The sequence below is a fragment of the Maylandia zebra genome, linkage group LG12 (assembly GCF_041146795.1).
Source record: "Maylandia zebra isolate NMK-2024a linkage group LG12, Mzebra_GT3a, whole genome shotgun sequence".
In the NCBI taxonomy this organism is placed as follows: Eukaryota; Metazoa; Chordata; class Actinopteri; order Cichliformes; family Cichlidae; genus Maylandia; species Maylandia zebra.
The window spans coordinates 33116871-33139481 of NC_135178.1; the positions used below are offsets into that span (position 1 = coordinate 33116871).

The 22611-nt window shown below is 40.3% G+C and overlaps 3 protein-coding genes across 6 annotated transcripts in view; 2 read left to right on the top strand and 1 right to left on the bottom strand.

The window, feature by feature from the left end:
* Window positions 1-11477, bottom strand: part of LOC101478447 (sushi domain-containing protein 2) — a 115962-nt gene extending 104485 nt beyond the window's left edge. For 3 of the 4 annotated variants that reach the window (XM_012923427.4, XM_012923426.4, XM_012923425.4), the window contains exons 1-8: window positions 11194-11477; window positions 10850-11048; window positions 10376-10524; window positions 3258-3609; window positions 2259-2460; window positions 1670-1755; window positions 1303-1571; window positions 614-757 (exon numbers count right to left, since the gene is read on the bottom strand). In XM_012923427.4, coding sequence (XP_012778881.3) covers window positions 614-757; window positions 1303-1571; window positions 1670-1755; window positions 2259-2460; window positions 3258-3609; window positions 10376-10524; window positions 10850-11048; window positions 11194-11260 — 1468 coding nt within the window. In that variant the 5' untranslated portion in view covers window positions 11261-11477. Of the gene's footprint in view, window positions 1-613; window positions 758-1302; window positions 1572-1669; window positions 1756-2258; window positions 2461-3257; window positions 3610-4747; window positions 8110-10375; window positions 10525-10849; window positions 11049-11193 lie in introns of those variants that run through there. The other variant, XM_076891130.1, reaches the window with a different exon arrangement.
* A 145-nt stretch (window positions 11478-11622) lies between these two features.
* si:dkey-174n20.1 (retinol dehydrogenase 14) lies at window positions 11623-14424 on the top strand. The gene is made up of 4 exons (XM_004566668.5): window positions 11623-12007; window positions 12197-12439; window positions 12843-13145; window positions 13988-14424. The coding sequence occupies exons 1-4, from the start codon at window positions 11887-11889 to the stop codon at window positions 14245-14247; spliced, it is 927 nt and encodes a 308-aa protein (XP_004566725.3). The 5' UTR covers window positions 11623-11886; the 3' UTR covers window positions 14248-14424.
* A 3323-nt stretch (window positions 14425-17747) lies between these two features.
* On the top strand, window positions 17748-20876 carry LOC143421524 (nuclear factor 7, brain-like). The gene has a single exon (XM_076891131.1). It carries the CDS (start codon window positions 17879-17881, stop codon window positions 19307-19309), a length of 1431 nt encoding a protein of 476 aa, XP_076747246.1. The 5' UTR covers window positions 17748-17878; the 3' UTR covers window positions 19310-20876.
* Window positions 20877-22611: the final 1735 nt, after the last annotated feature.

Consider the following 22611-nt stretch of genomic DNA (forward strand, 5'->3'; position numbering starts at 1 on the left):
CAGAACTCTGTGTTTAAGATATTAGAACCCTATTTGGGACAATCCCTCTTAATGACATCAGACAGGGCCAAGAGTAGAAAAAAAAAACATGGTGCGTTTCAGGAGGGCCTTAGATTTTGGCTCTTACTAACTCTTATTTGTAACCAGAGTAATAATATAAATGTATTTTAAAAAAAAGAAAAAAGAAATAAAGGTTGACTTTAAGTCTCTGCCGTTTCAAATAATCCAGATGTTTGTCTACATTGATCTAATGAGGGGACTATTAATGGCATCTGGCTTTCCAAGTCACTTGGCCCATGGCTCTTATATAATGACTTGGAAAAAATTCTAACGAGCGAAGCTAACATCTGTTCTTCTTCAACACATCTGACTCTAAGAAGCACTGAGTAAAAAAACAAGGCTGTCATTTTGTAGCACTAGTGCATTCTCTTAAACTAGGGGCTTAGTTTGCTTCCTCTCAGTGTGTAAAACATTAAGAGAAACAGTGCATGCAAAACAAGACAGAATGCGTCACGCGATGTTAAGGTCAGTATGCGTGGGCAAATTCCAGAGGCACACCATGGGGATCAAAGAGTGGATTCAGACAGGCCATTCACCTCAAACGTGGACTCACCGTTCTTAAGTTTCACCTGTTCTGTTCTGGCCTGAACACTCAGGCCTTTTGCTGGTGACGACACAAGGTAATATTCTCCTTTGCCATTGAAAGTGTACCTAAGGCCATCGAACGTTATGAAATGTGGATCCCCGAGGACGACACCTGCGAGGCATTGAGAAAAAAGCAGCGATGCCCACAAACATAATTATTTCTCATCTCTCGCAGAGCTTTTCTAATATCAACATAGAGGTTGCAATGTTGTTTTTAAACTAATGAGATGGAGTCAGTTTTTTGTTTTTCACATTTTAACTCTCAGCAATATTCTGTCATTCATTTACTTTACCTGCAAACCAATCTTATGTAACCTGCTGCTCTAATGACCGTTTGCAGAATATATTATAAGGTTCAAGGAAGACAGAAGTATTTGGATAAAGATTAACAAACACTCAGTGTGGGCCTATTTATTTTAGCAATAAATGAGGATGTTTGACTTTTTAAAAAAAAGATACTTACTACTGCAGTATGCAGTATAAGACACATTTTTATATAGCTGACTTACTTACTGAAGTTAAACAACAAAATTAACTAGTCAATAATTCTGATATAAGACTCAAATAAAAACGGTTTTATCAGGTCTTGATACCCGCTTTTCATTCCCATCTATGAATTAAATAAAGACATATGATTTGACTGAAGAGTCGTCTCACCTGCTCTTGGTGGTCGGTAGTTTTGACACCCACTTGAAGGTCGACGTTTTAAGTATATATGGCAGTGTGGGGACCACAGGCAGCAATAATAGAAGCTCATGACATCATAAAGCCAGTGGGAATACCCTGGCACCCGTGGGGGTTTAATGTAGGGTGGCGAGCCCCAGTCGTGAGCCCTGTCTGGGGTGCTTCCACCAACTGAGTCTCCAGTCAGCACCAGAGAACCTGTGCTGTCATAGCAGCACTGCTGCCCTGATCCATGGATAGGACTACAAATGATAAAACAAAAATCGCAATAAAAAGGAAAAGCGTATTTCAATTTTACATTTTTAAAAACTTGATTTTTTCTTGATTATGCCACGCCTACCTGGCATGAATTGCTCGGACACAGTGGACACAACCTGGGTGGTAAGTGCACACACTTCCCCTCTCAATGTCACAACTATAATCAGTCTGAAACACCAAAATGGATGGAAAATAAATAACAATGACCGGTGTAAATCTTTAACAGGCCTTGACAATGTTACCCTCGCAGTCCACTACAGAGGCACAAATCAGCCAGACTGACAATTTAACAGAACAAGATTAGAAATATTTTCAAAAAGACAGAGGAGAACAAAATCCAAAATCCATGCTATCTTTTTAATTTCCACCCTTATTAGCCTTACTAACCGTAACCCTGAGAATACTAAAGAACAGCTTCCTTTTAAAAACAGTTCAGAACAGTAAAGGTTCTTAGTTGGGATTTTTTAAGCTGTAAATCAGAATCCTTTATTAATCCCTAAGGACATGATGTAAATATACTTTTACTAACGGTAAGGGTATGTAGACTTCAGTCTAGAACAACTGAAGAAAGGCAATCCAGTACAGGAGTCTTATGCTCTACTGTATCTGACCATGTGACACACAATCTGTACAGATATTATTTGAGGATTCGCTGAGGTACATGTACTCACATGAAACCTGCCTGTATCTGCTCGGGCCTGAGCCAGTGTGCAAGGACAGTCGATGAGTTCATTCAGGAAGTTTGGCAGGTTTTCCTCCAGCACATCCCATTTCAGACACTTATTGTGTGCCCAGGCTGCAGAGTTTTCTCTGAAAGCCTGCTCCAGGTGCCAGGCCAACACGTAGCCTCCACTCCAGAGGCCTTGTACATCTCTGTGTTATAAACAAAACTGTGATTTTGGTACAAATAAAAACAGAAAACAGTAGTAGATCCTCGCGTTTCAGATGCTAGCAGACATTTGCAATGATGAAGGGTTGTAGACAAGGTTTACAATCAATCCAAATGTCAAACCTTAAATAAAAACTTTGGTTATTACAAAGACAGTCACCTTAAATCTAAGTTTTTAAAGCCAGGCACATTTTATGATCAGATTAAATCCAAATAACCTCTTTCTGATATCTGACAGATATAAAACTATACGTTTAAGATGAACCTCTTATTGTCATCCATGTTCATAAATACACTGTTCCAGTGGTGGATGCTAATAATAAATATGGCCACAGTTTTGAACACTGAGGTCAGCGTAAGTTTGAGCAAAAAAAAGGCTAAGCCTCTTTGTTTCAGACAATGTTCTTCTCCATTTCAGTCACAGAGCTTTGGTTGTAAGTACAGAAGCCACTCCCACTTGCTGCTCAAATCTTTTGCCTGTGAGGGGCTGCCAATCAGAAGAAAGCCTTAAGATGGCCTTAAAGACTGAGGAGCTGTCATGGCAAATGATGGCCAGTATAACAACAAAGGTTATTTTGACCTGGGAGTCATGCAAGAATAACAATACAGAAATTGAAATTAGCATAATAGTTTCAGTTCACATTTTTTCACCTTATTCCTAGAATTTTAACAACTATGAAAAGGATGCAAAATTGTTAGCATTATAGCAAGATTTTACAAATATGGGACAAAATAATGTTTAAATATGACATGTCCAATGCCTGATATGTATTATAGATACCTTGCTCCTTCCACGTTAGAACTCGCAGTAATGCGGATATTGCCCAACTCCCAGTCAGAGTAGTCCTCTTTGGGCTCAGGGATGAAGCTGAAGGCACCAGTGTTGGTCAGATTTCTTCCAAGAGAATACAGATACCGCAGCTCTGCCTCTAAAAGGGCTGATGCATTTGTCTCTTCTTTTGCTTTAAACTCTCTGTAACCCCACAGCTCTATGTTGACCTTCTCTGCACTGATCAAAGAACTATTCCAAGTGAACTCAAGTCGTCCTGCCACATTCGGCGTGCCGTAGTATTGCCACTGCGTTGCATTCCCCAGGGTAACTTTATAAGCAGGATCTGCTTTACTTGGATGGACTGATAGTTAAACACAACAAATTTAATTGTAATTCACAAGTTGTAGCAACAGTTTTAATAATGTATTGGAAGCAGCATGAATAATTGCAAAATGGGTCTATATTATTTAATTTTTTCACACTGGCCAATATCTAGTTGGGGAAGTGGGAATTAAAATACTGTATCTGCAATGAAGTCTTCTTTAAATAGCACTTAAAATATTTTCTATAGTTTCTAAATCAACCTAATAGACAGTTAATACCCCAAAAGGTTTAGATATCGATCAGTTTAGAGACAGGACATAAACAGTAGGGGTGCAACGATACTCGTATCGATATTGAACCGTTCGATACAGTGCTTTCGGTTCGGTACGCATATGTATCGAACAATACAAAATTTGTAATTTATTTTATCAACTTTCCTTCTGACGATGCTGTCTGTGTTGAGCGCTCAGTGAATCTGCGTTCGACTACTCCGCCTAGGCTGCACTGTCAAGCGCAGATCCACTGAGCGTTCAACACAGACAGCATTGTCAGAAGGAAGAGCGCAGGGCAAACTAGCGAGACAGAAGTTAAGCTCTCCTTGCAACATGGCAAATTGAACCTCCCCCACCCTCATTCAGATCTGGCGTTTGGAATTATTTTGGTTTTCATGTGATGTAGCGAGAGGAGTCACCCGTCACTATGGCAACATAAACAAAACATAACTGTACAAACAGAACCCCGAACAGCCCTGACCCGCTACATTATGCTGCTGACAATATAGCCCAGGAGAAGCATATAGTATTGCTTTTATTTTGGAAAGAGCCATTTCTCTGTAATAAACTCTCTTTTCCAAAGATGAGTGATTCCTCAATCAGATACATGACCCTGAAGGTAAGCGTGTCATGGACTAAAGTAAAACAGTATGGGAACTAGTGTGTTAGCGCAGTTAGCTCGTTAACGTGTTGGCCGTCTAGCCCCATGCACTGGGCGATCAGGGATAGCTCATTAACGGAGATTTGCCGTGTTGTGGCATTAACTTCATTTCAATGACATTAACGCTGACAGCACTAGTGGGAACACAACAAATATGACTGCACATTTACGCCGACATCATCCTAGTGCAAAGACAAGTGGAAGCAGACAAAAACAACAAGCATGCATGCTACAAACTTTACCCGAGTCATTTAGACAGCCGTTAGCACATGATTTGCCATGTTGTGGCAAATCATGCCAAATCAAAGCATGAAAAACAATCATTATGAGTCCCTTTTTGAAGGCAGTCTTGCTTCCGGTGAGCTAGCCAGGGAGCACAGCCGTTTATTGACATCTGCAGAAGAACACTGCCGCTAGCTAACTGCTCAGCGTGGCAACCGCACAGCAACAACAACAACACACAGGGCGCCCTCTGACCCCTGAAGGACACACCGTCGCAGGGGTCACCCATCACTATGGCAACATAAACAAAACATAACTGTACAAACAGAACCTCGAACAGCCCTGACCCTCTACATTATGCTGCTGAGAATATAGCCCAGGACAAGCGTATAGTATTGCTTTTATTTTGGAAAGAGCCATTTCTCTGTAATAAACTCTCTTTTCCAAAGATGAGTGATTCCTCAATCAGATACATGACCCTGAAGGTAAGCGTGTCATGGACTAAAGTAAAACAGTATGTTGGATGTGCCACGCAATGCTCAATTACATGGGTGGGAACTAGTGTGTTAGCGCAGTTAGCTCGTTAACGTGTTGGCCGTCTAGCCCCACACACTGGGCGATCAGGGATAGCTCATTAACGGAGATTTGCCGTGTTGTGGCGTTAACTTCATTTCAATGACATTAACGCTGACAGCACTAGTGGGAACACAACGAATATGACTGCACATTTACGCCGACATCATCCTAGTGCTAGGAGAAGTGGAAGCAGACAAAAACAACAAGCATGCATGCTACAAACTTTACCCGAGTCATTTAGACAGCCGTTAGCACATGATTCTCAAACAAGGAGGAGACGGAGGTGTCGTTTGGTCTTGCTTCCTGTGAGCTAGCCAGGGAGCACAGCCGTTTATTGACATCTACAGATGAACACTGCCGCTAGCTAACTGTTCAGTGCGGCAACCGCACAGCAGCAGCAACAACAACAACACACAGGGCGCCCTCTGACCCCGGAAGGACAAACCGTCGCAGCGAGAGGGGTCACCCGTCACTATGGCAACATAAAGAAAACATAACTGTACAAACAGAACCCCGAACAGCCCTGACCCGCTACATTATGCTGCTGACAATATAGCCCAGGAGAAGCATATAGTATTGCTTTTATTTTGGAAAGAGCCATTTCTCTGTAATAAACTCTCTTTTCCAAAGATGAGTGATTCCTCAATCAGATACATGACCCTGAAGGTAAGCGTGTCATGGACTAAAGTAAAACAGTATGTTGGATGTGCCACGCAATGCTCAATTACATGGGTGGGAACTAGTGTGTTAGCGCAGTTAGCTCGTTAACGTGTTGGCCGTCTAGCCCCATGCACTGGGCGATCAGGGATAGCTCATTAACGGAGATTTGCCGTGTTGTGGCGTTAACTTCATTTCAATGACATTAACGCTGACAGCACTAGTGGGAACACAACAAATATGACTGCACATTTACGCCGACATCATCCTAGTGCAAAGACAAGTGGAAGCAGACAAAAACAACAAGCATGCATGCTACAAACTTTACCCGAGTCATTTAGACAGCCGTTAGCACATGATTTGCCATGTTGTGGCAAATCATGCCAAATCAAAGCATGAAAAACAATCATTATGAGTCCCTTTTTGAAGGCAGTCTTGCTTCTGGTGAGCTAGCCAGGGAGCACAGCCGTTTATTGACATCTGCAGAAGAACACTGCCGCTAGCTAACTGCTCAGCAGCAACAACAACAACACACAGGGCGCCCTCTGACCCCGGAAGGACACACCGTCGCAGGGGTCACCCATCACTATGGCAACATAAACAAAACATAACTGTACAAACAGAACCTCGAACAGCCCTGACCCTCTACATTATGCTGCTGAGAATATAGCCCAGGACAAGCGTATAGTATTGCTTTTATTTTGGAAAGAGCCATTTCTCTGTAATAAACTCTCTTTTCCAAAGATGAGTGATTCCTCAATCAGATACATGACCCTGAAGGTAAGCGTGTCATGGACTAAAGTAAAACAGTATGTTGGATGTGCCACGCAATGCTCAATTACATGGGTGGGAACTAGTGTGTTAGCGCAGTTAGCTCGTTAACGTGTTGGCCGTCTAGCCCCACACACTGGGCGATCAGGGATAGCTCATTAACGGAGATTTGCCATGTTGTGGCGTTAACTTCATTTCAATGACATTAACGCTGACAGCACTAGTGGGAACACAACAAATATGACTGCACATTTACGCCGACATCATCCTAGTGCAAAGACAAGTGGAAGCAGACAAAAACAACAAGCATGCATGCTACAAACTTTACCCTTTAGACAGCCGTTAGCACATGATTTGCCATGTTGTGGCAAATCATGCCAAATCAAAGCATGAAAAACAATCATTATGAGTCCCTTTTTGAAGGCAGTCTTGCTTCCGGTGAGCTAGCCAGGGAGCACAGCCGTTTATTGACATCTGCAGAAGAACACTGCCGCTAGCTAACTGCTCAGCGCGGCAACCGCACAGCAACAACAACAACACACAGGGCGCCCTCTGACCCCGGAAGGACACACCGTCGCAGGGGTCACCCATCACTATGGCAACATAAACAAAACATAACTGTACAAACAGAACCTCGAACAGCCCTGACCCTCTACATTATGCTGCTGAGAATATAGCCCAGGACAAGCGTATAGTATTGCTTTTATTTTGGAAAGAGCCATTTCTCTGTAATAAACTCTCTTTTCCAAAGATGAGTGATTCCTCAATCAGATACATGACCCTGAAGGTAAGCGTGTCATGGACTAAAGTAAAACAGTATGTTGGATGTGCCACGCAATGCTCAATTACATGGGTGGGAACTAGTGCGTTAGCACAGTTAGCTCGTTAACGTGTTGGCCGTCTAGCCCCACACACTGGGCGATCAGGGATAGCTCATTAACGGAGATTTGCCATGTTGTGGCGTTAACATCATTTCAACGACACAACGCTGACAGCACTAGTGGGAACACAACAAATATGACTGCACATTTATGCCAACATCATCCTAGTGCAAAGACAAGTGGAAGCAGACAAAAACAACAAGCATGCGTGCTACAAACTTTACCCGAGTCATTTAGACAGCCGTTAGCACATGATTTGCCATGTTGTGGCAAATCAAAGCATGAAAAACAATCATTATGAGTCCCTTTTTGAAGGCAGTCTTGCTTCCCGTGAGCTAGCCAGGGAGCACAGCCGTTTATTGACATCTACAGAAGAACACTGCCGCTAGCTAACTGTTCAGCGTGGCAACCGCACAGCAGCAACAACAACAACAACAACAACAACAACAACAACAACACACAGGGCGCCCTCTGACCCCGGAAGGACACACCGTCGCAGCGAGAGGGGTCACCCGTCACTATGGCAACATAAAGAAAACATAACTGTACAAACAGAACCTCGAACAGCCCTGACCCACTACATTATGCTGCTGAGAATATAGCCCAGGACAAGCGTATTGTATAGCTTTAATTTTGGAAAGAGCCATTTCTCTGTAATAAACTCTCTTTTCCAAAGATGAGTGATTCCTCAATCAGATACAGGGCTTGCAAAATCGCTAGCCCGACATCCCGGAGCTAGCGATTTTTCCAGTCGGGCTACCAAAATCTATCTCTGCCCTGCCCTTTGGGCTATTGTAGGAAGGAAAAATATATGCCAATGATTTTGCATTCTTTCGGAAATGTAGCTGGGTAATTATGTCATTGGCATCGGCGAGCCATTGTCAATATGTGACATATTGAAATCGCGTTTGAATTTGCGCTTGTTTTTTGCTTTCACTTTGCAATCGCGCTAACTGTGTATAGAGAGCGACAGTACTGATTGGTGAGTGATGATAATTTGCGCACCAATTCCTCTGACATCGTCTTATCAATCGTTAGCTTACTATGCAAACATGACAAGTGAAATCTCCCGCAGCAAGCTTAAACATGTGAGAGGTTGATCGCGCAGAGAATCGCTGAGCGTTATGTGTGTGTGTGTGTGTGTGTGTGTGTGTGTGTGTGTGTGTGTGTGTGTGTGTGTGTGTGTGTGTGTGTGTGTGTAAAAGCAGCAGGATATATATTTTAGTTCTGCTGAGCCAAATAAGACAGGTCAGGGTGAAGAAGTGACAGCCAAAGAAAAGCTTACCACAAAACGGAAAAGTTATGACAAATCAGACTATAAGGCAAAAAGAAAGTGCAGCTTTATGGTTTCATGGACAAAATAATTTCTGTGGCTGCGATATGATGAGCTATATAACCGGGGCTGCACATAAGTGGTCCGCAGGTGCGCATTCGCTGTCAAAATTTAAAAAAAAAACGCGCACAAGATATGAAGTTGCAACGCGTGTTTGCATACATAAGATTTTCTGGAGGAGGACAGACTCTTTAAGTTTAGAACTCTTAAAGATGTCGAAGAAGCAAGCTCCTTTAAGCAATTACTTTGGTGTTCCTCCACCTCCAAACAAATGTCAGAAGGAGTCCGAACCACAAAAGAAGCACGTATTCTCGGAAAAGTGGTTGCAGGAGGTGAGCTGGCTTCAAACAAATGATGAACGCACAGAGATGTGGTGTGGAATGTGCCGTGAAAATCCCACTCTAGCGGCGGACAAAAACAGTGCTTTTTATATGGACGCAAACGCGCGTTGCAACTTCTTATCTGGTGCGCGTCTTTTATTTTGACAGCGAATGCGCACATGCGGACCACTTATGTGCACCCGTGTAAATAACATAATGTTCTGCCGGATGTGTTGTTGGTTTTCTCTCGATTTCTGAGTCGACAAACGCCTTTGTTACTGGGACCAGTCATTTTAAGAAAGGCCCCCATTAGAACCCATGAGAAATGCAAGAAATGCATTATTGCTCAGTCTGCAATATCTTTCCCAGAACAAACACCAATTGCAAATAACATACTAAAAATAAACCTGAAAAATCAGTTTAGAACAGCGTACTATGTTGCAAAGAGTGAACTACCACTGGCAAAATTTAGCAGTCTTTGCAAACTTCAAAAAGCAAATGGCCTAGATCTTGGTTCCACTTGTCTCTTACCCGTGACTTCAGTGGAAATTTCAAATTCAGGATCTGACACAGACTGATTCATGTCCTACACAGTTCTTACAAGTTCATAGAAATTTCTGTTCAATTAGAACCAAGTATTTGAGTTGATGATTGTAATTTTTGTACAATGTTGTAATTTGTTTTTCAACATTTTTTGATTAATGTTTTGTTTCCTTTACAATATTATACTTTAATATATAATATTGTAAAGGAAACAAAACATCAATCAAAAAATTGCTCTCTTTTTTATTCGGGCTACTTACATTTATTTTGGGCTACCAAAAACTGAAGAGTCCCTGCCCGAAGGGCTACCAGGGATTTTGAAATTTTGAGAGCCCTGAGATATATTTATTTTTTTAATTACTTTTGTTTCAGCAACATTAAATTTAAAAACTGTACTTTTGAGTTAAAATATATATATATAATTTTAATAAATGACAAATTAAAAAGGCATGAACATTTTTTTGTATCGAAAAAATATCGAATCGTGACACCAAAGTACCAAACCGAACCGTGAATTTTGGGTATCGTTGCACCCCTAATAAACAGCTTTATATTTCAGCAGCTTACCTGAGAAATACTGTGCAGATCTGTCAAACTTAATACCATCTGTTGAGACATCAAATGGTATCCAACCTGTCTCATACAATAGAGGAGAAATACAGTATGCACGGCCCTCAGCATCAATAAATCCATCACGTAAAATTTCACCTTTAAACCTGAAAAAAAAGAACACAATTTATTAGTAACAAGAACTGTGTGATTCAGATGGAAAACACAAATATAGAGAGACTAGTGAAATCTGACTACAAACCTTAGCTTCCGTTCATGCTTAGTGTATAAACATAAACGCCAAACCTTTCACCTTCACAGTTTAGTAAGCTATGTTAACATCTTAGACCACCTTTCAGCACAGGTAAAGCACTTTCCGCCCCACATTTCCCATCAGTTTGCTGAGATCTGGCTAATTACCCACAATGCCATCTAAATCCTAGTAAAATATCTCTGACCTTAAAATTACACTCTTATACTACAAAAACACACCTGCAGAGAAGCTGCCCATGGGGATGAAGGTCCAATCCGAGGATCCTGAGCCCTTTTCCGCCCAGCATGGAGCTGGAATAAGGGATCACCTGGAAACAGGACTGATTGTAGTCTGCACAGCAGCTCATCAAAGACATACAGGTATCATGGCAGGAGCACTTCTCCAGTACATCTCCACAGCGTCCCCTGCACGTTTGACCTAATGAATAGTAACAAAAAATATTTGCACTTCATACCTCAAAATATATATCGACTTTATATTACAACAGCACAGCCGCATTCCATTACAGGGTGCGCATAATTTCTGATTATCTGTCTAATGAAAAACTTTGAAAATGACTTACCAGCTGTGTTATATGAGAAAACAATAAGAAGCCCACTGAGACAAAATATCTTAAAGTTTCCCCTCATCTTTAGCTTGGACAACAAAATAACGTTCACGCTCCTGCCTGTGTTACACCATCTTTGGCTGAAAGTCTGCCAAAGGTCATTTGAGGTAGCAAACAAAATTAAGTATTCGACTTTAGTAACAGTTCTAAATCACGAGGTACTGATTAACAGACGCTAAGGTCTGACGTTTTTATTTATTTTTCCTACAGGAAACCAACAAAATGTATATATTCTTTCCAAAACTCGCACTGTCACGTATTTAATTTCATTTTCAGCTATTTAAAGTTACAACTTTAACCGTTAACTCGTTTGGTTCACTCCACTAACATATGGGTTTATCCACGCATACACTCGCGAGATTTTAGGGCGAGCGGTTCGCGCATGCGCACACCTCGCATCTTCCTGCAAATGACTCGAAATGGGCAGCATTGAATTGTTGTATTGAATTAAGCTATATTTGTGTCTGAAATTCGCCCTGCTTCATCTACTGTCTCCTACGTTTACCGCGACAACGAACCCAAATGTCGGAATAACGGGGGGAAATGCGACTTTGCGCTCAGTCATCTAGCTAACAAGCTAACCAGCTAGCAGCATCATCAGCTGGTTGTATTAAAGACGTCAGTGTCGGTGAGACTGCTCGCTGGGAAATGTATGTTTTCTACACAATTCTCGCATCTTTAGTTTTTTTCTTCATTCTGAAATGGATGAAAAAGAGGAGATATTTCACCGACCTGAAAAGACTTGATGGTAAAACAGTTCTTATAACAGGTAAATGTGTGGGGCAGCACACACCTTTAGTAAGCTTTGTTGTTGATGCAGTGTTAGTGGGGTTTAAGTTTTTAATAGAAGTCAAAATACTAAATAATATTACAATAAAACTTAGATTATTCCAAGCAGGGTTACAGTAATAGATTTCACATAGGACATTTATATATTAGTGCTTATCATTTTTCCTAGGTGGTAATTCAGGTATAGGTAAGGAGACCGCTGTTGCCTTGGCACTGAGAGGCGCCCGTGTCGTCATCGCTTGCAGAGACCCGGACAAGGCCGAGACGGCCGTCAGAGAGATCAAGTTAAAGAGTCACAGTCTGAACGTCCTTCACATGGAGCTGGATCTGGCCAACCTGCGCTCAGTGAGGGAATTCTGTAAGAACTTTCTCCAGAAAGAGAAGAGGCTTGATATCCTGATCAATAATGCAGGTGAGTGTGTCAACCACATTTAGGTCTCTTGATCTATGAAACAATATCAAAAGCAATATATAGAATAGGAACTATTTCCTTTTAATAAATCACATTTGATTGGAGTTGATTAGCTTACACTATTTAGGTTTGTTTTTCCATGTCGGATCCAAAACAAGCAAGCTGCTGATGTTGTGCAGAATCCTGCATAGAAAAGTTTGCAGTGACAGCAGAAGCTTATTGAGACTGTAGACTGATAGTTTTACTTTAAAACTACAGATGCTTCCCAGCACACATTGTCGTAAACATCTGTGTTGTAGCTACACTGTATGGAACCAAAAAAAAAAAAGCAGGATTTTATAGTCACCTGTTTCCTGCCTCACCATCTCATTGTTTTTTGATCTCTTTCTTTCTCTTTGTGCAGGCATGCCCAGCATCCTTGACTGGACGGATGATGGCTTCAGCATGTGTTTTGGCGTCAACCATTTGGGGCACTTCCTTCTAGCCAACCTGCTTCTTCCTCGCCTGAAGGAGTGTGCCCCCAGCCGGGTGGTGACCCTCACATGCTCCACTTACAAATACCAGAAATTGGACTTCCAGGACCTCAATTACAACTTGCTTCCCTTCTTCACCTACTGCCGCAGCAAGCTGGCTAATATCTACTTCAGTCAGGAACTGGCTCGCATCACTGACGGGAAAGGAGTGACTTCATATGCTGTGCACCCTGGTAAAAACCTTTTATCAACAGTTCTCTTTAATTAGTTTTTATTATGTCTTCTTTCTATAATTTGCCTTGAGGTAGAATGGTTAAAAATTATAAAGAGATTTTGTTTTACCCTTCCATCTTTATCCTTCAAGAGGTACATTTTCCTAACAGAGCTTGCAGTTTTACTGTAAAAAAAAAAACAAAACAAAAAAACCCCTCTCCCCTTCCTTTTTATACAATATTTGGGAAGTCTCTTCTGGTTTTGAAAAGTGAGACCAATGTTGGATGTAGTTAAATCTGCATTGTTTCTCATAGCCAGCAGGGGGCGACTCCTGGTTGCAAAAAGAAGTGCTTAGTCTTTGAGAAAAAACTTTTCACCTTTCTTGATCTATGACTTGAACAATCTGTTGAGGTTTCAAGTGCAAGTTTCACAACTTACTGAATGAAACATGCAGTTGATTTTTTTTAAATTATGGTGTCTTTAGAGTCAGAGAAGGCAATAAAGCAGGGTTTCCTTTGGGATAACCGTTTGGGTCTGCCGTGTTATTAATGAATCACGTTTGACATGAGCATAATCCATGGTTTTTCAGTCAGATCCACCTTTGCTCACGAAACCATTTAGAGAGAATAGCAGTATAGGAGATTATGATTTTTCGTTTTATTTAATTACCTGGATGAGGAAAAAAATGGTACCAAGCATGACAGCTGAAATTAACAGTACCAAACTCTTCCACCGCATCTTGACTGTTTGATCCATTGTAGTGATGTACAGAGGCAAAAATACAAACTTGTGTCATTCAACTATTTAAAGACCTAAAAAGTTAATAATTATCCTCATATCTTGGATTTTTATGTTACTCCAGGTTTTGTGCAAAGCAGCTGGACATGCCACTACTCTTTCCTGTTCCGGATGCTGATGCAGGTGATCATGTGGATGTTTTTTGTGCCGTGTGAGATTGGAGCTCAGACTGTCATCTACTGTGCCGTGTCAGATGAAGCTGCCAAACACAGCGGGGGGTACTTCGTCGACTGCCGACCTGCAGTGCTCCGTCCTTTTGCAAAAGATGCAGGTGTGGCCAAAAAGCTGTGGGAGGCCAGTGAGAGACTGGTGAAGCTGGCTTAACTGAAGAATCTGAAGGCACTTTTGAAATGACCCCAGCCCTTCTTGTCCTTTTTCTATATTATTTATGCATATTTTGTTATGTTTTTGTGAACATTTTGCTTTGTAAATTCTCTCTTAAGTACTTGTGTATTTCAAGTAAAATACTTTATTTTACAAACACAAATTTTTGTGGAAGACTTACTCTGCCTTATTTCTCTTGCAGTTGTACATGAATATTCATTTAATGAATCAGTGACTTCATGGTTTAAACACTTGATTTATAGCATAATTTATGTGGTGATTGTTCAAACAGGACGGGTTATATTTTGATAAAGCAACCACAATAGTATTAGATATCTATCTGTATTAAAGGCTCTTCATAGGGAGGGTTACAGTTTTTAAATTGTTAATGAATCAAATTGCACCCTGGGCTGTTAAGAAGATGTGGTGTCAGTTTTCCTCCAGGGAAGCTAATTTGAGTACTCTCAACTTTGCTGAATGGAGCTCCAGACCATAAAAACACAAACACTGTAAATCAAACAAAGAGATATGTAGCGAGTCGATTGAAAAGGATATTTCAAATATAAGAAGCAAGTGGTGACAACACTGGAGAAAGACGGATGAAGAATGGTGCTTTACTGCTGTGGAACAAGAACAAGCTTGTGCACGCATATAAAGCAGTCTGACCACCTAAACAATATCAAGGCTGATTTACTAACGCTCATTTCTTTCTTATATTTAATTAGCAAAAACTCATCTGAATTTGTGTGGACATCATTTCTCTGTGTTTATATCCACCAGGTAAACCAAAGCTAACACTTCCCTTACAGATTGTCTTAGGGGTAAATTCACCATCAGTTTGTTAACATTTAGAGTTTTTTCATGTCTTGTCTCTTGGTAAAATGTACTTTAAGTTATTTTTTGTTTAGAAGTAGTTTTTATCCATACATGCACTGCATATGAGAAGCTTGGAAGCACTTAGGCCTTAAAACTTTTGGTTGGTTTTTAAAAAGCAAAGAATGCCTATATTCGATCATATATTACCAGGCAATAAACACAGTGACAAGTTAGTGTATGTTAAATTCACTTTTAAAAAAAAGTAATGAGGGGAGCACATAGAAAATCATCCAATTTATACAACTGGGAAATAAATTAGTAACACAAACTAAAGGGAAATACATGAGGAGTCTGTTGTTTATTAAGATGCTGCATACAACAAAGATCAGGATATTAAAGCTGTCAGTACTAAAACTAAAACCAAACATTTTATCAAAATGAATTTGAAATTCACTTTACATTCATTATTTTCATCACAGGTATCTGTGCTGTGACAAAGTAGGTTTTCCACATTTGTTCACAATAAACCAAAAGCCAAAGTCTGATGGGAACATTGCACAGGTTTTCAGCCCCACCTAGTTCTGACAAAAGTACTAGTAAAATCAAAGGACAGAGTGTTTTCCATTAATAATGAATTTCCAATAATCATTTAAGTTGAGAAACACTGTCAGCGCAACAATAACTAAACATATTGACTGTGGCAGCCCTCACTAACAGCAGTTAGCAGATGATCTCACAAAGAGTGATTGTGAGTGCTGGTCTTATATCATCACAGACCTATTACACACAGGTGTCGCCAATGCGTGTAGACACCACGGCTCCGCCCCAAGGTGGAAAAACAGGTACAATGGAAAAACACCAGCACTCACCTGGACCATAACACACTGGGTGGACCACCCAGGCACCCTAACACCAATTGGCTGTCCATCAAGACACTGGATGATCCTCGACTAAAATTAAGGCCATTACTGGTGCCAACTGCAGCCCCATAACCATCAGACGGCATCTGAGACTGAAGGGCTTCAAAAACAAAAAACCTCTTCAAAGGCCTTGTCTCCTTAAACGTCACAGAAATAACTGTTTGGACTTTGCAAGAGAGCATCAAACATGGGACATTGAAAGGTGGAAGGAAGTTTTATTCTCTGATGAGTAAACATTTAACCTTGATGGTCCTGATGGCTTCCAACTTTACTGGCATGACAAGCAGATTCCACCTGAGATGTTTTCTAATCACCACAGTGGACAGGGCGCCATAATGGTCTGGGGTGCTTTTTCCTTCAGTGGAACAATAGGGCTTCAGGACGTGCAGGGGCGTCAAACGGCCGCTGAGGACCTGTTCCCCATCCTCTCGTTATCCCTGTGTGTATTTAAGCCCTGTGTGTTTCTTGGTCTGTGTTGTGATCTCCCTCATGCCATACTGTGTGTTCTGCCACACAGTAATTTGTTTTGTATTTTGTTAGCTTTGCGTGTTTCCAGCAATAACGTTTTTTTGATGGCACTTTTCACCTCCTGGAGTCTGCACATTGGGTCTCCCCTACCTGCCTGCCGCACACAGTGCATGACAATTGGATCCTTCGGCTCAGTGCTGGTGAAATTTTTGTGGGTCTTCCACTTGACATTTTTTTTGTCTCATAACTCTCATAGTCATTTAAGAAATTCAAAATGACTGTCTTACTTTGTACCACCTCAGCAGCAATGGCACACTGCGAGAGATCGTACCTATGCAGTTCAACAACCTGACCACATTCAAAAAGGGAACTTTTTTTTTTTTGCCTTTGCCATTAGAACATCATAACAGTGACCTGAAAGATAATGACAATAAATTCAAATTTTTACATTTAAAGGCATGTGTACGGTGGCCCTGAAGTGCACATGTGGTCCTAAACTTTGGATCAACTGTAAAACTGCCTGTTTCCGTTTTTTTTAAATGCCCAAATGTTTTGTCTCACTCCCATTTCTTCTTGTTGTAAGTTGAAGCTCTACTTGAAGCCTTGTTAAGATCCAACCATGTAAAATAATATTTTTTGCCATTTTTCAAGTGATCTTAAACTTTTGATTGGGACTGTACATTATTACATGTTATCTGGATGTTGTGTTTAGTTTGACCAGTTTATCAGTCCTGTCTCCTGATATTATGAATCTTAGTATGAGTTTTACTGGAATAATAAATATTATATAAAAAATTCTGGCAACTGGGGAAAAAACTGTCCCATGTGTGAAAAGAAATCTTGATTTTCCAGGAAGGAACTTTACACTGAAAGAAATTCTTTGCTGGGAGACAAAGCATCATGTGAGACAGAAAAGCGAGAGAATTAAATGGTCGTGTGTAGTTGTTCTTTGTGGACGATTATGTCATTATAATATATATTACAGTAATATATTGAAATATTAATGTATTCATATAGAATTGTTTGCCCTTTTTTAACTGCTGTGCCATGAATAACATGAATAACGCTATACTTGAATGTCGATCCTTGGTGTACAGAGGTAGGTCGGAGCAGCCTAAACTCAAACCAGAATTTAAACAACGACGCATATTCATGTTGGTTCAGCTAAATGTTTTTTCTGAAGCATCAGAGGAAGTTTGGTGGTGTATTCAAAATCTGTAACACAGAAATGGCGCCATCTAGTGGGAATATAGCAAGTCCGTTACTATCAGCTCCGCCCACAACAGAGTAAATGAAACTGAAATGAGTTTCAATACACTGGAGGCGCCATTACATTAAAACCTGCGCTCTGTACCGAAGAGCACAATTTGGCGACATTATCAGGCAAAGAGGTCGTATTTCGGTGAGTCATAAAAAAAAATTACGAAATGGCGGAGAAAGTCGCACTTTTTGAAAATTCCCTGAGCTGCCATGTGTGTTCAGAGACTTTCAGAGATCCTGTGTCTCTGAGCTGCGGCCACAGCTTCTGTTCAAGCTGCCTGCAGAAATTCTGGGAACAAACTAAAAACAAAAACTGTCCCATTTGTAAAAGAAAATCTTCAAGAGATGAACCATCCATGAACTTTGCTCTCAAAGAACTTGCTGACTCCTTTGCTAAGAGGCAGAGTGAGAGCTCACCTGAGACAGAAAACGAGAAGGAGGAAGAGAAGGAGGAGGTGGTGTGTGATAAACATCCAGACGTCCCTTACTGGTACTGTGAGGATGAAGACAGAGCTGTGTGTCCTGTGTGTGAGTTTTCTCTCCACCAGAGTCACAAAGTGGTTCCTGTAGAAGAAGCAGTCAGTGACCTGAAGGAGCAGCTGAAATCTGACTTAAAGTCTCTGCAGGACAAGAGGAACAAATACAAACAAGTGGAGGAAACATACAATGAAATGAGGGAACACATGAAGAAGCAGCTGTTGTCCACAGAGAGGCAGATCAGAGCAGAGTTCAACAAGCTCCAGCAGTTCCTGAAAGAGGAAGAGGAGTCCAGACTGGCAGCTCTGAGGGAGGAAGAGGAGCAGAAGGGGAGGACTATCAGCAGAGAGATGAAGATGATTGAGGAGCAGATCTCCTCTCTGTCAGACAGCATCTCTGCTGTTGAAGAAGAGCTGCAGAAACACAGCGTGCCATTCCTCAGCAGTTATAAAGACACTCAGAGCAGAGCCAGAGCCCAGAGCTCAGTGTCAGATCCACAGCTGGTCTCAGGAGCACTGATAGATGTGGCCAAACACCTGGGCAACCTGTCCTTCAGAGTGTGGGAGAAGATGAAGGAGAAGGTCCACTTCAGTCCTGTCATTCTGGACCCAAACACTGCAAGCCCCCGTCTCTATCTGTCTGATGATCTGACCAGTGTGAGACGTGGAGACACAAAGCAGCAACTTCCTGATAATCCAGAGAGAAACACTAAGTATGCCACTGTTTTTGGATCTGAGGGCTTCAGCTCAGGGAAACACAGCTGGGACGTGGAAGTGGGAGACCATCCTGTCTGGAATGTGGGTTTAGTTAAAGAGTCAGTTGACAAAAATGCGTCATCTGTTTCGCCAACCTGTGGATTCCGGTGTTTAACACATCAAAGTGGAAAATACACTAATGGTGATGGTCAGCCTCTACAAGTGAAGAAGAGTCTCCAGAGGATCAGAGTCCAGCTGGACTATGACAGGAGGGAGGTGTCCTTCTATGACCCTGAAGACATGACTCTGATCTGCACTCACAGAGACACTTTCACTGAGAAACTCTTCCCATTTTTTAACGTGGGGGAAAAAGGAGATGCCAAAACCTCTGATATCAAAATCTGTCCAACTAACATTTCATTGTAAAGTTGAGGGGAGTGTTTCTGTTTTGGTTTGATATTTAATTTGTGGTGATTATTATATCTGTTTATTTTGTAAACTATTGGTAAATGTTGGTTAGATTTATTTTTAAAATCTAAACAAGATTTTCAAAAAGGATGGAATAATGCCGCAAATCATGAATGTAATTCTTAATTATCCAAGAAGGGAAATACCAAGTTCAAACAAATTGGTTTCATGAAGAAGAAACCTGTTGAAAACCTTCATCTTACTTTGTTTTGTTTCTGACATTTAACATTTATTGATACTTTTGATTACATGCAATCTATTATGAAGAATGAACCAACCATTAACAGTGATTTAATGGTTCATTAAACTTCATGCCAAAATATAAAGACCCTCAAGAAGAGATGAGAAACAAACTCACTGACATCTGTCAGTCTGGAAGGAGCCAATTATGAGACCTTGGGACCCCAGTGAACCACGCTGTGAGCCAATATCCACAAATGGAGAAAACCTACAACAGTGGTGAACTTTCCCAGTCGTGGCCAGCCTACCAAAATCACTCCAGGAGATCACAAAAGAATCCAGAACAAAGAATTGCAGACAGTTAATATCAGAGTTCATGATTCAACAATAAGAAAGAGACTGGGTTAAAAAATGGCATCTATAGGAGACTTCCAAAGTGAAAACTACTGCTGACCAAAACAAACACAAAAGCTCATCTCACATTTCCCAAAATACATCTTGCTGTGTGTTTTTAAGAAAAAAGTCTGTTGACTGATGAGATAAAAGTTGAACTTCTTGGAAGGTTCACATTCCTTTGTATCTGCTATAAAATTAACAGCATTTCGTAAAACATATATCATATTAAGAGTCATAGAGGGATAGAGGGTACTTTTCTGCTTCAGGATCTGGATAACTTGCTGTAATTAGTGAAACCATGAATTTAGCTATCTACTATTTAAATCCTGGAAATTCAGAATCCCGAAGGAAAATGTCCGGCCATCAGTGCTCTGAAATTTAAATTCACTTGGATTATGCAGAAGGATACAAAACAAGCAAGTCCACCTTTAAATGATGCAAATAATAAATGAATAAGTGAATAAAAGGAAGGTTTTGGAGTATCCTAGTCAGAGTGCAGAAATAAATCGGATTGAGCTGGTTTGTGATGACCTTAAACAGATCATTCATGCACGAAAACCCTCCAGTGTGGCTAAATTAAAATCATTTAGTTCAATTCAATTTCAAGCCAGCTGTAACATAATGGGGGGCTCATTTCAAGACAGCTTTTAGGTGAGTTAACTGTTGTAGCCCTGGAGCTTTGGACTTTTGCTGCTGATGTTTTGGCCAGGTTAGTTATTCAGAGCTCACTGTCAAATCATTCAGTTAGGGAAAATAAATTTTTACAATTTTAAATACAAGATAATGTGCTACTGTGTAAATGGACCAAATACTAATTCATCTGTTGTCTGTTTAATACGTATATCAGTACTGGCTGTACTGCATTCTGTATATATTTATTTGGTTTTGTTAGTACAATCAAAATCTTTTTTGTTTTGTGGGATTCATTAAAGGTATTTGTGCTATTTCATCTGAATGGAAGCTGTTTTGTTTTATTCCAAGCTTAAAAAAACTTGACTGACTGGCTGGTCTGTTTGATCTGACACCAAAGTTATTGTGCAGTTACATGTTGCGCAGCATTAACATGCAGGGTCAGTGAAACAGCAGCGAATGTGTCTCATCTCCTCTCAGCTATGTACATAAGAAACCCATAGAACAGCATGCAAAATAATGATCCTCATAACCACAAAGAATAAAATGAGATGCTAAATATTTAATGTATTTTTTTCATTCTCCAAATTTGTAAAATAGATCCACAAAATGAATTTCAACAAAAAGTCTTTAATGTAAACAATATTTGTACTGATTTTCACAATATAGTCCTGCATATACTAAAAAAAGCGCTTGAGGTTGTTTGGGGGATTTTAGCATTTACTCCTCACATTTCAGTCAGGAGGTTATTAAGCTGCTACTACATTTCTGTACTACTGTACAGACATGAACAAACAGCAATGTAGTAAAATCGCCACCACCATACAAACATTCATTGTAAAAAATGAATCAAAATAAAGTCATAAACCACAGTGAAGTACATGAGAAATCCCTGGTTCTCTTACAATACACAATGTAATACATGTTGAGATCAAAGCTGCAGGAGGACAATAAAAGCTGTGAAGCAAAGTCCAAAGAAAGAACCATAAACCAAAGTCAAAGGGGAGATTTATGACATAAATGAAGCTCATGTTTGACAGTGAGCTTGAAAAACACAAATGGCTTATGAAGTAAAAATAATTTGATCAAATGATAGCAAGAAAAATCTCCAGGGTTTGAAGTCCATGATACATGTTTCAGCTGCATCCTGTTCTGCCTAAAGGTAATATAAGACAGCAGAATCCAGCTAATAACTAACTGATAAAAAATCCACATGAAATCTGAGTATCAAGTAGAGTATTTTGAAACCAATGCAGGGCTTGGCATCTGTTACTGAACTGTGTTTCCTTGGCAGAGAGTTCAAGGCAAGGTTTCATTTGAAAAAAGAGAATCGCTGATCGCTGATTTTCTCAGTCAATAAATGTTTTTATGATGTTTTTGTGTTTCTCTTTAAAAATTCTGGGCAAATCTAGAGTTGGTGGAAACAAACATGGAAATGTAATGTATCTGATGAACAGTGCTCAAGCTCTATATAATAATTTAAAAAATTAGGGCTCTTCAGCCACACATGCACTGAAAGGCATCAGGTTACATTTAAGTGTAATCAGTTAATGAGTACTAATACTGGAGTTAGCAATGGAATCCAACAGATTAGAAAAAATGTAATAAAATCTGACTTTCACAAATATTTGTTTTCTGTGGTTTTTAAAATCTCAGAACATCCATCCGTTTTCTTCCATTTATCCATGTGGGCGGATGGTGGGGACTGCTGCCTATCTGAGCTGTTATGGGACGAGAGACTCTGGACATGGAGAATATGCAAATACCATACAGTGAGGTCCATGCTGGTGGGGTTAAATCCAAGTGGAAGCTAATCAACCTTTATTTTTTTTTAATCTTTTATTTTTTTTATGATAAGTGATTTTCTGCTGATTAACCATCTAGAATCTAGATGGATGTCTGTTATAACGATTCAGTACTAACATTACTTTAGTAATCCTTAAACATTTGTTTGGTTGGAGCTGCTGTTTCTTTAAACTCTCACTTCATATGTCAGATGGGAAAAAACTGAGAAGCCTGGCTCCAGTTTGATGTGTCTGTGAACATAAAAGGAC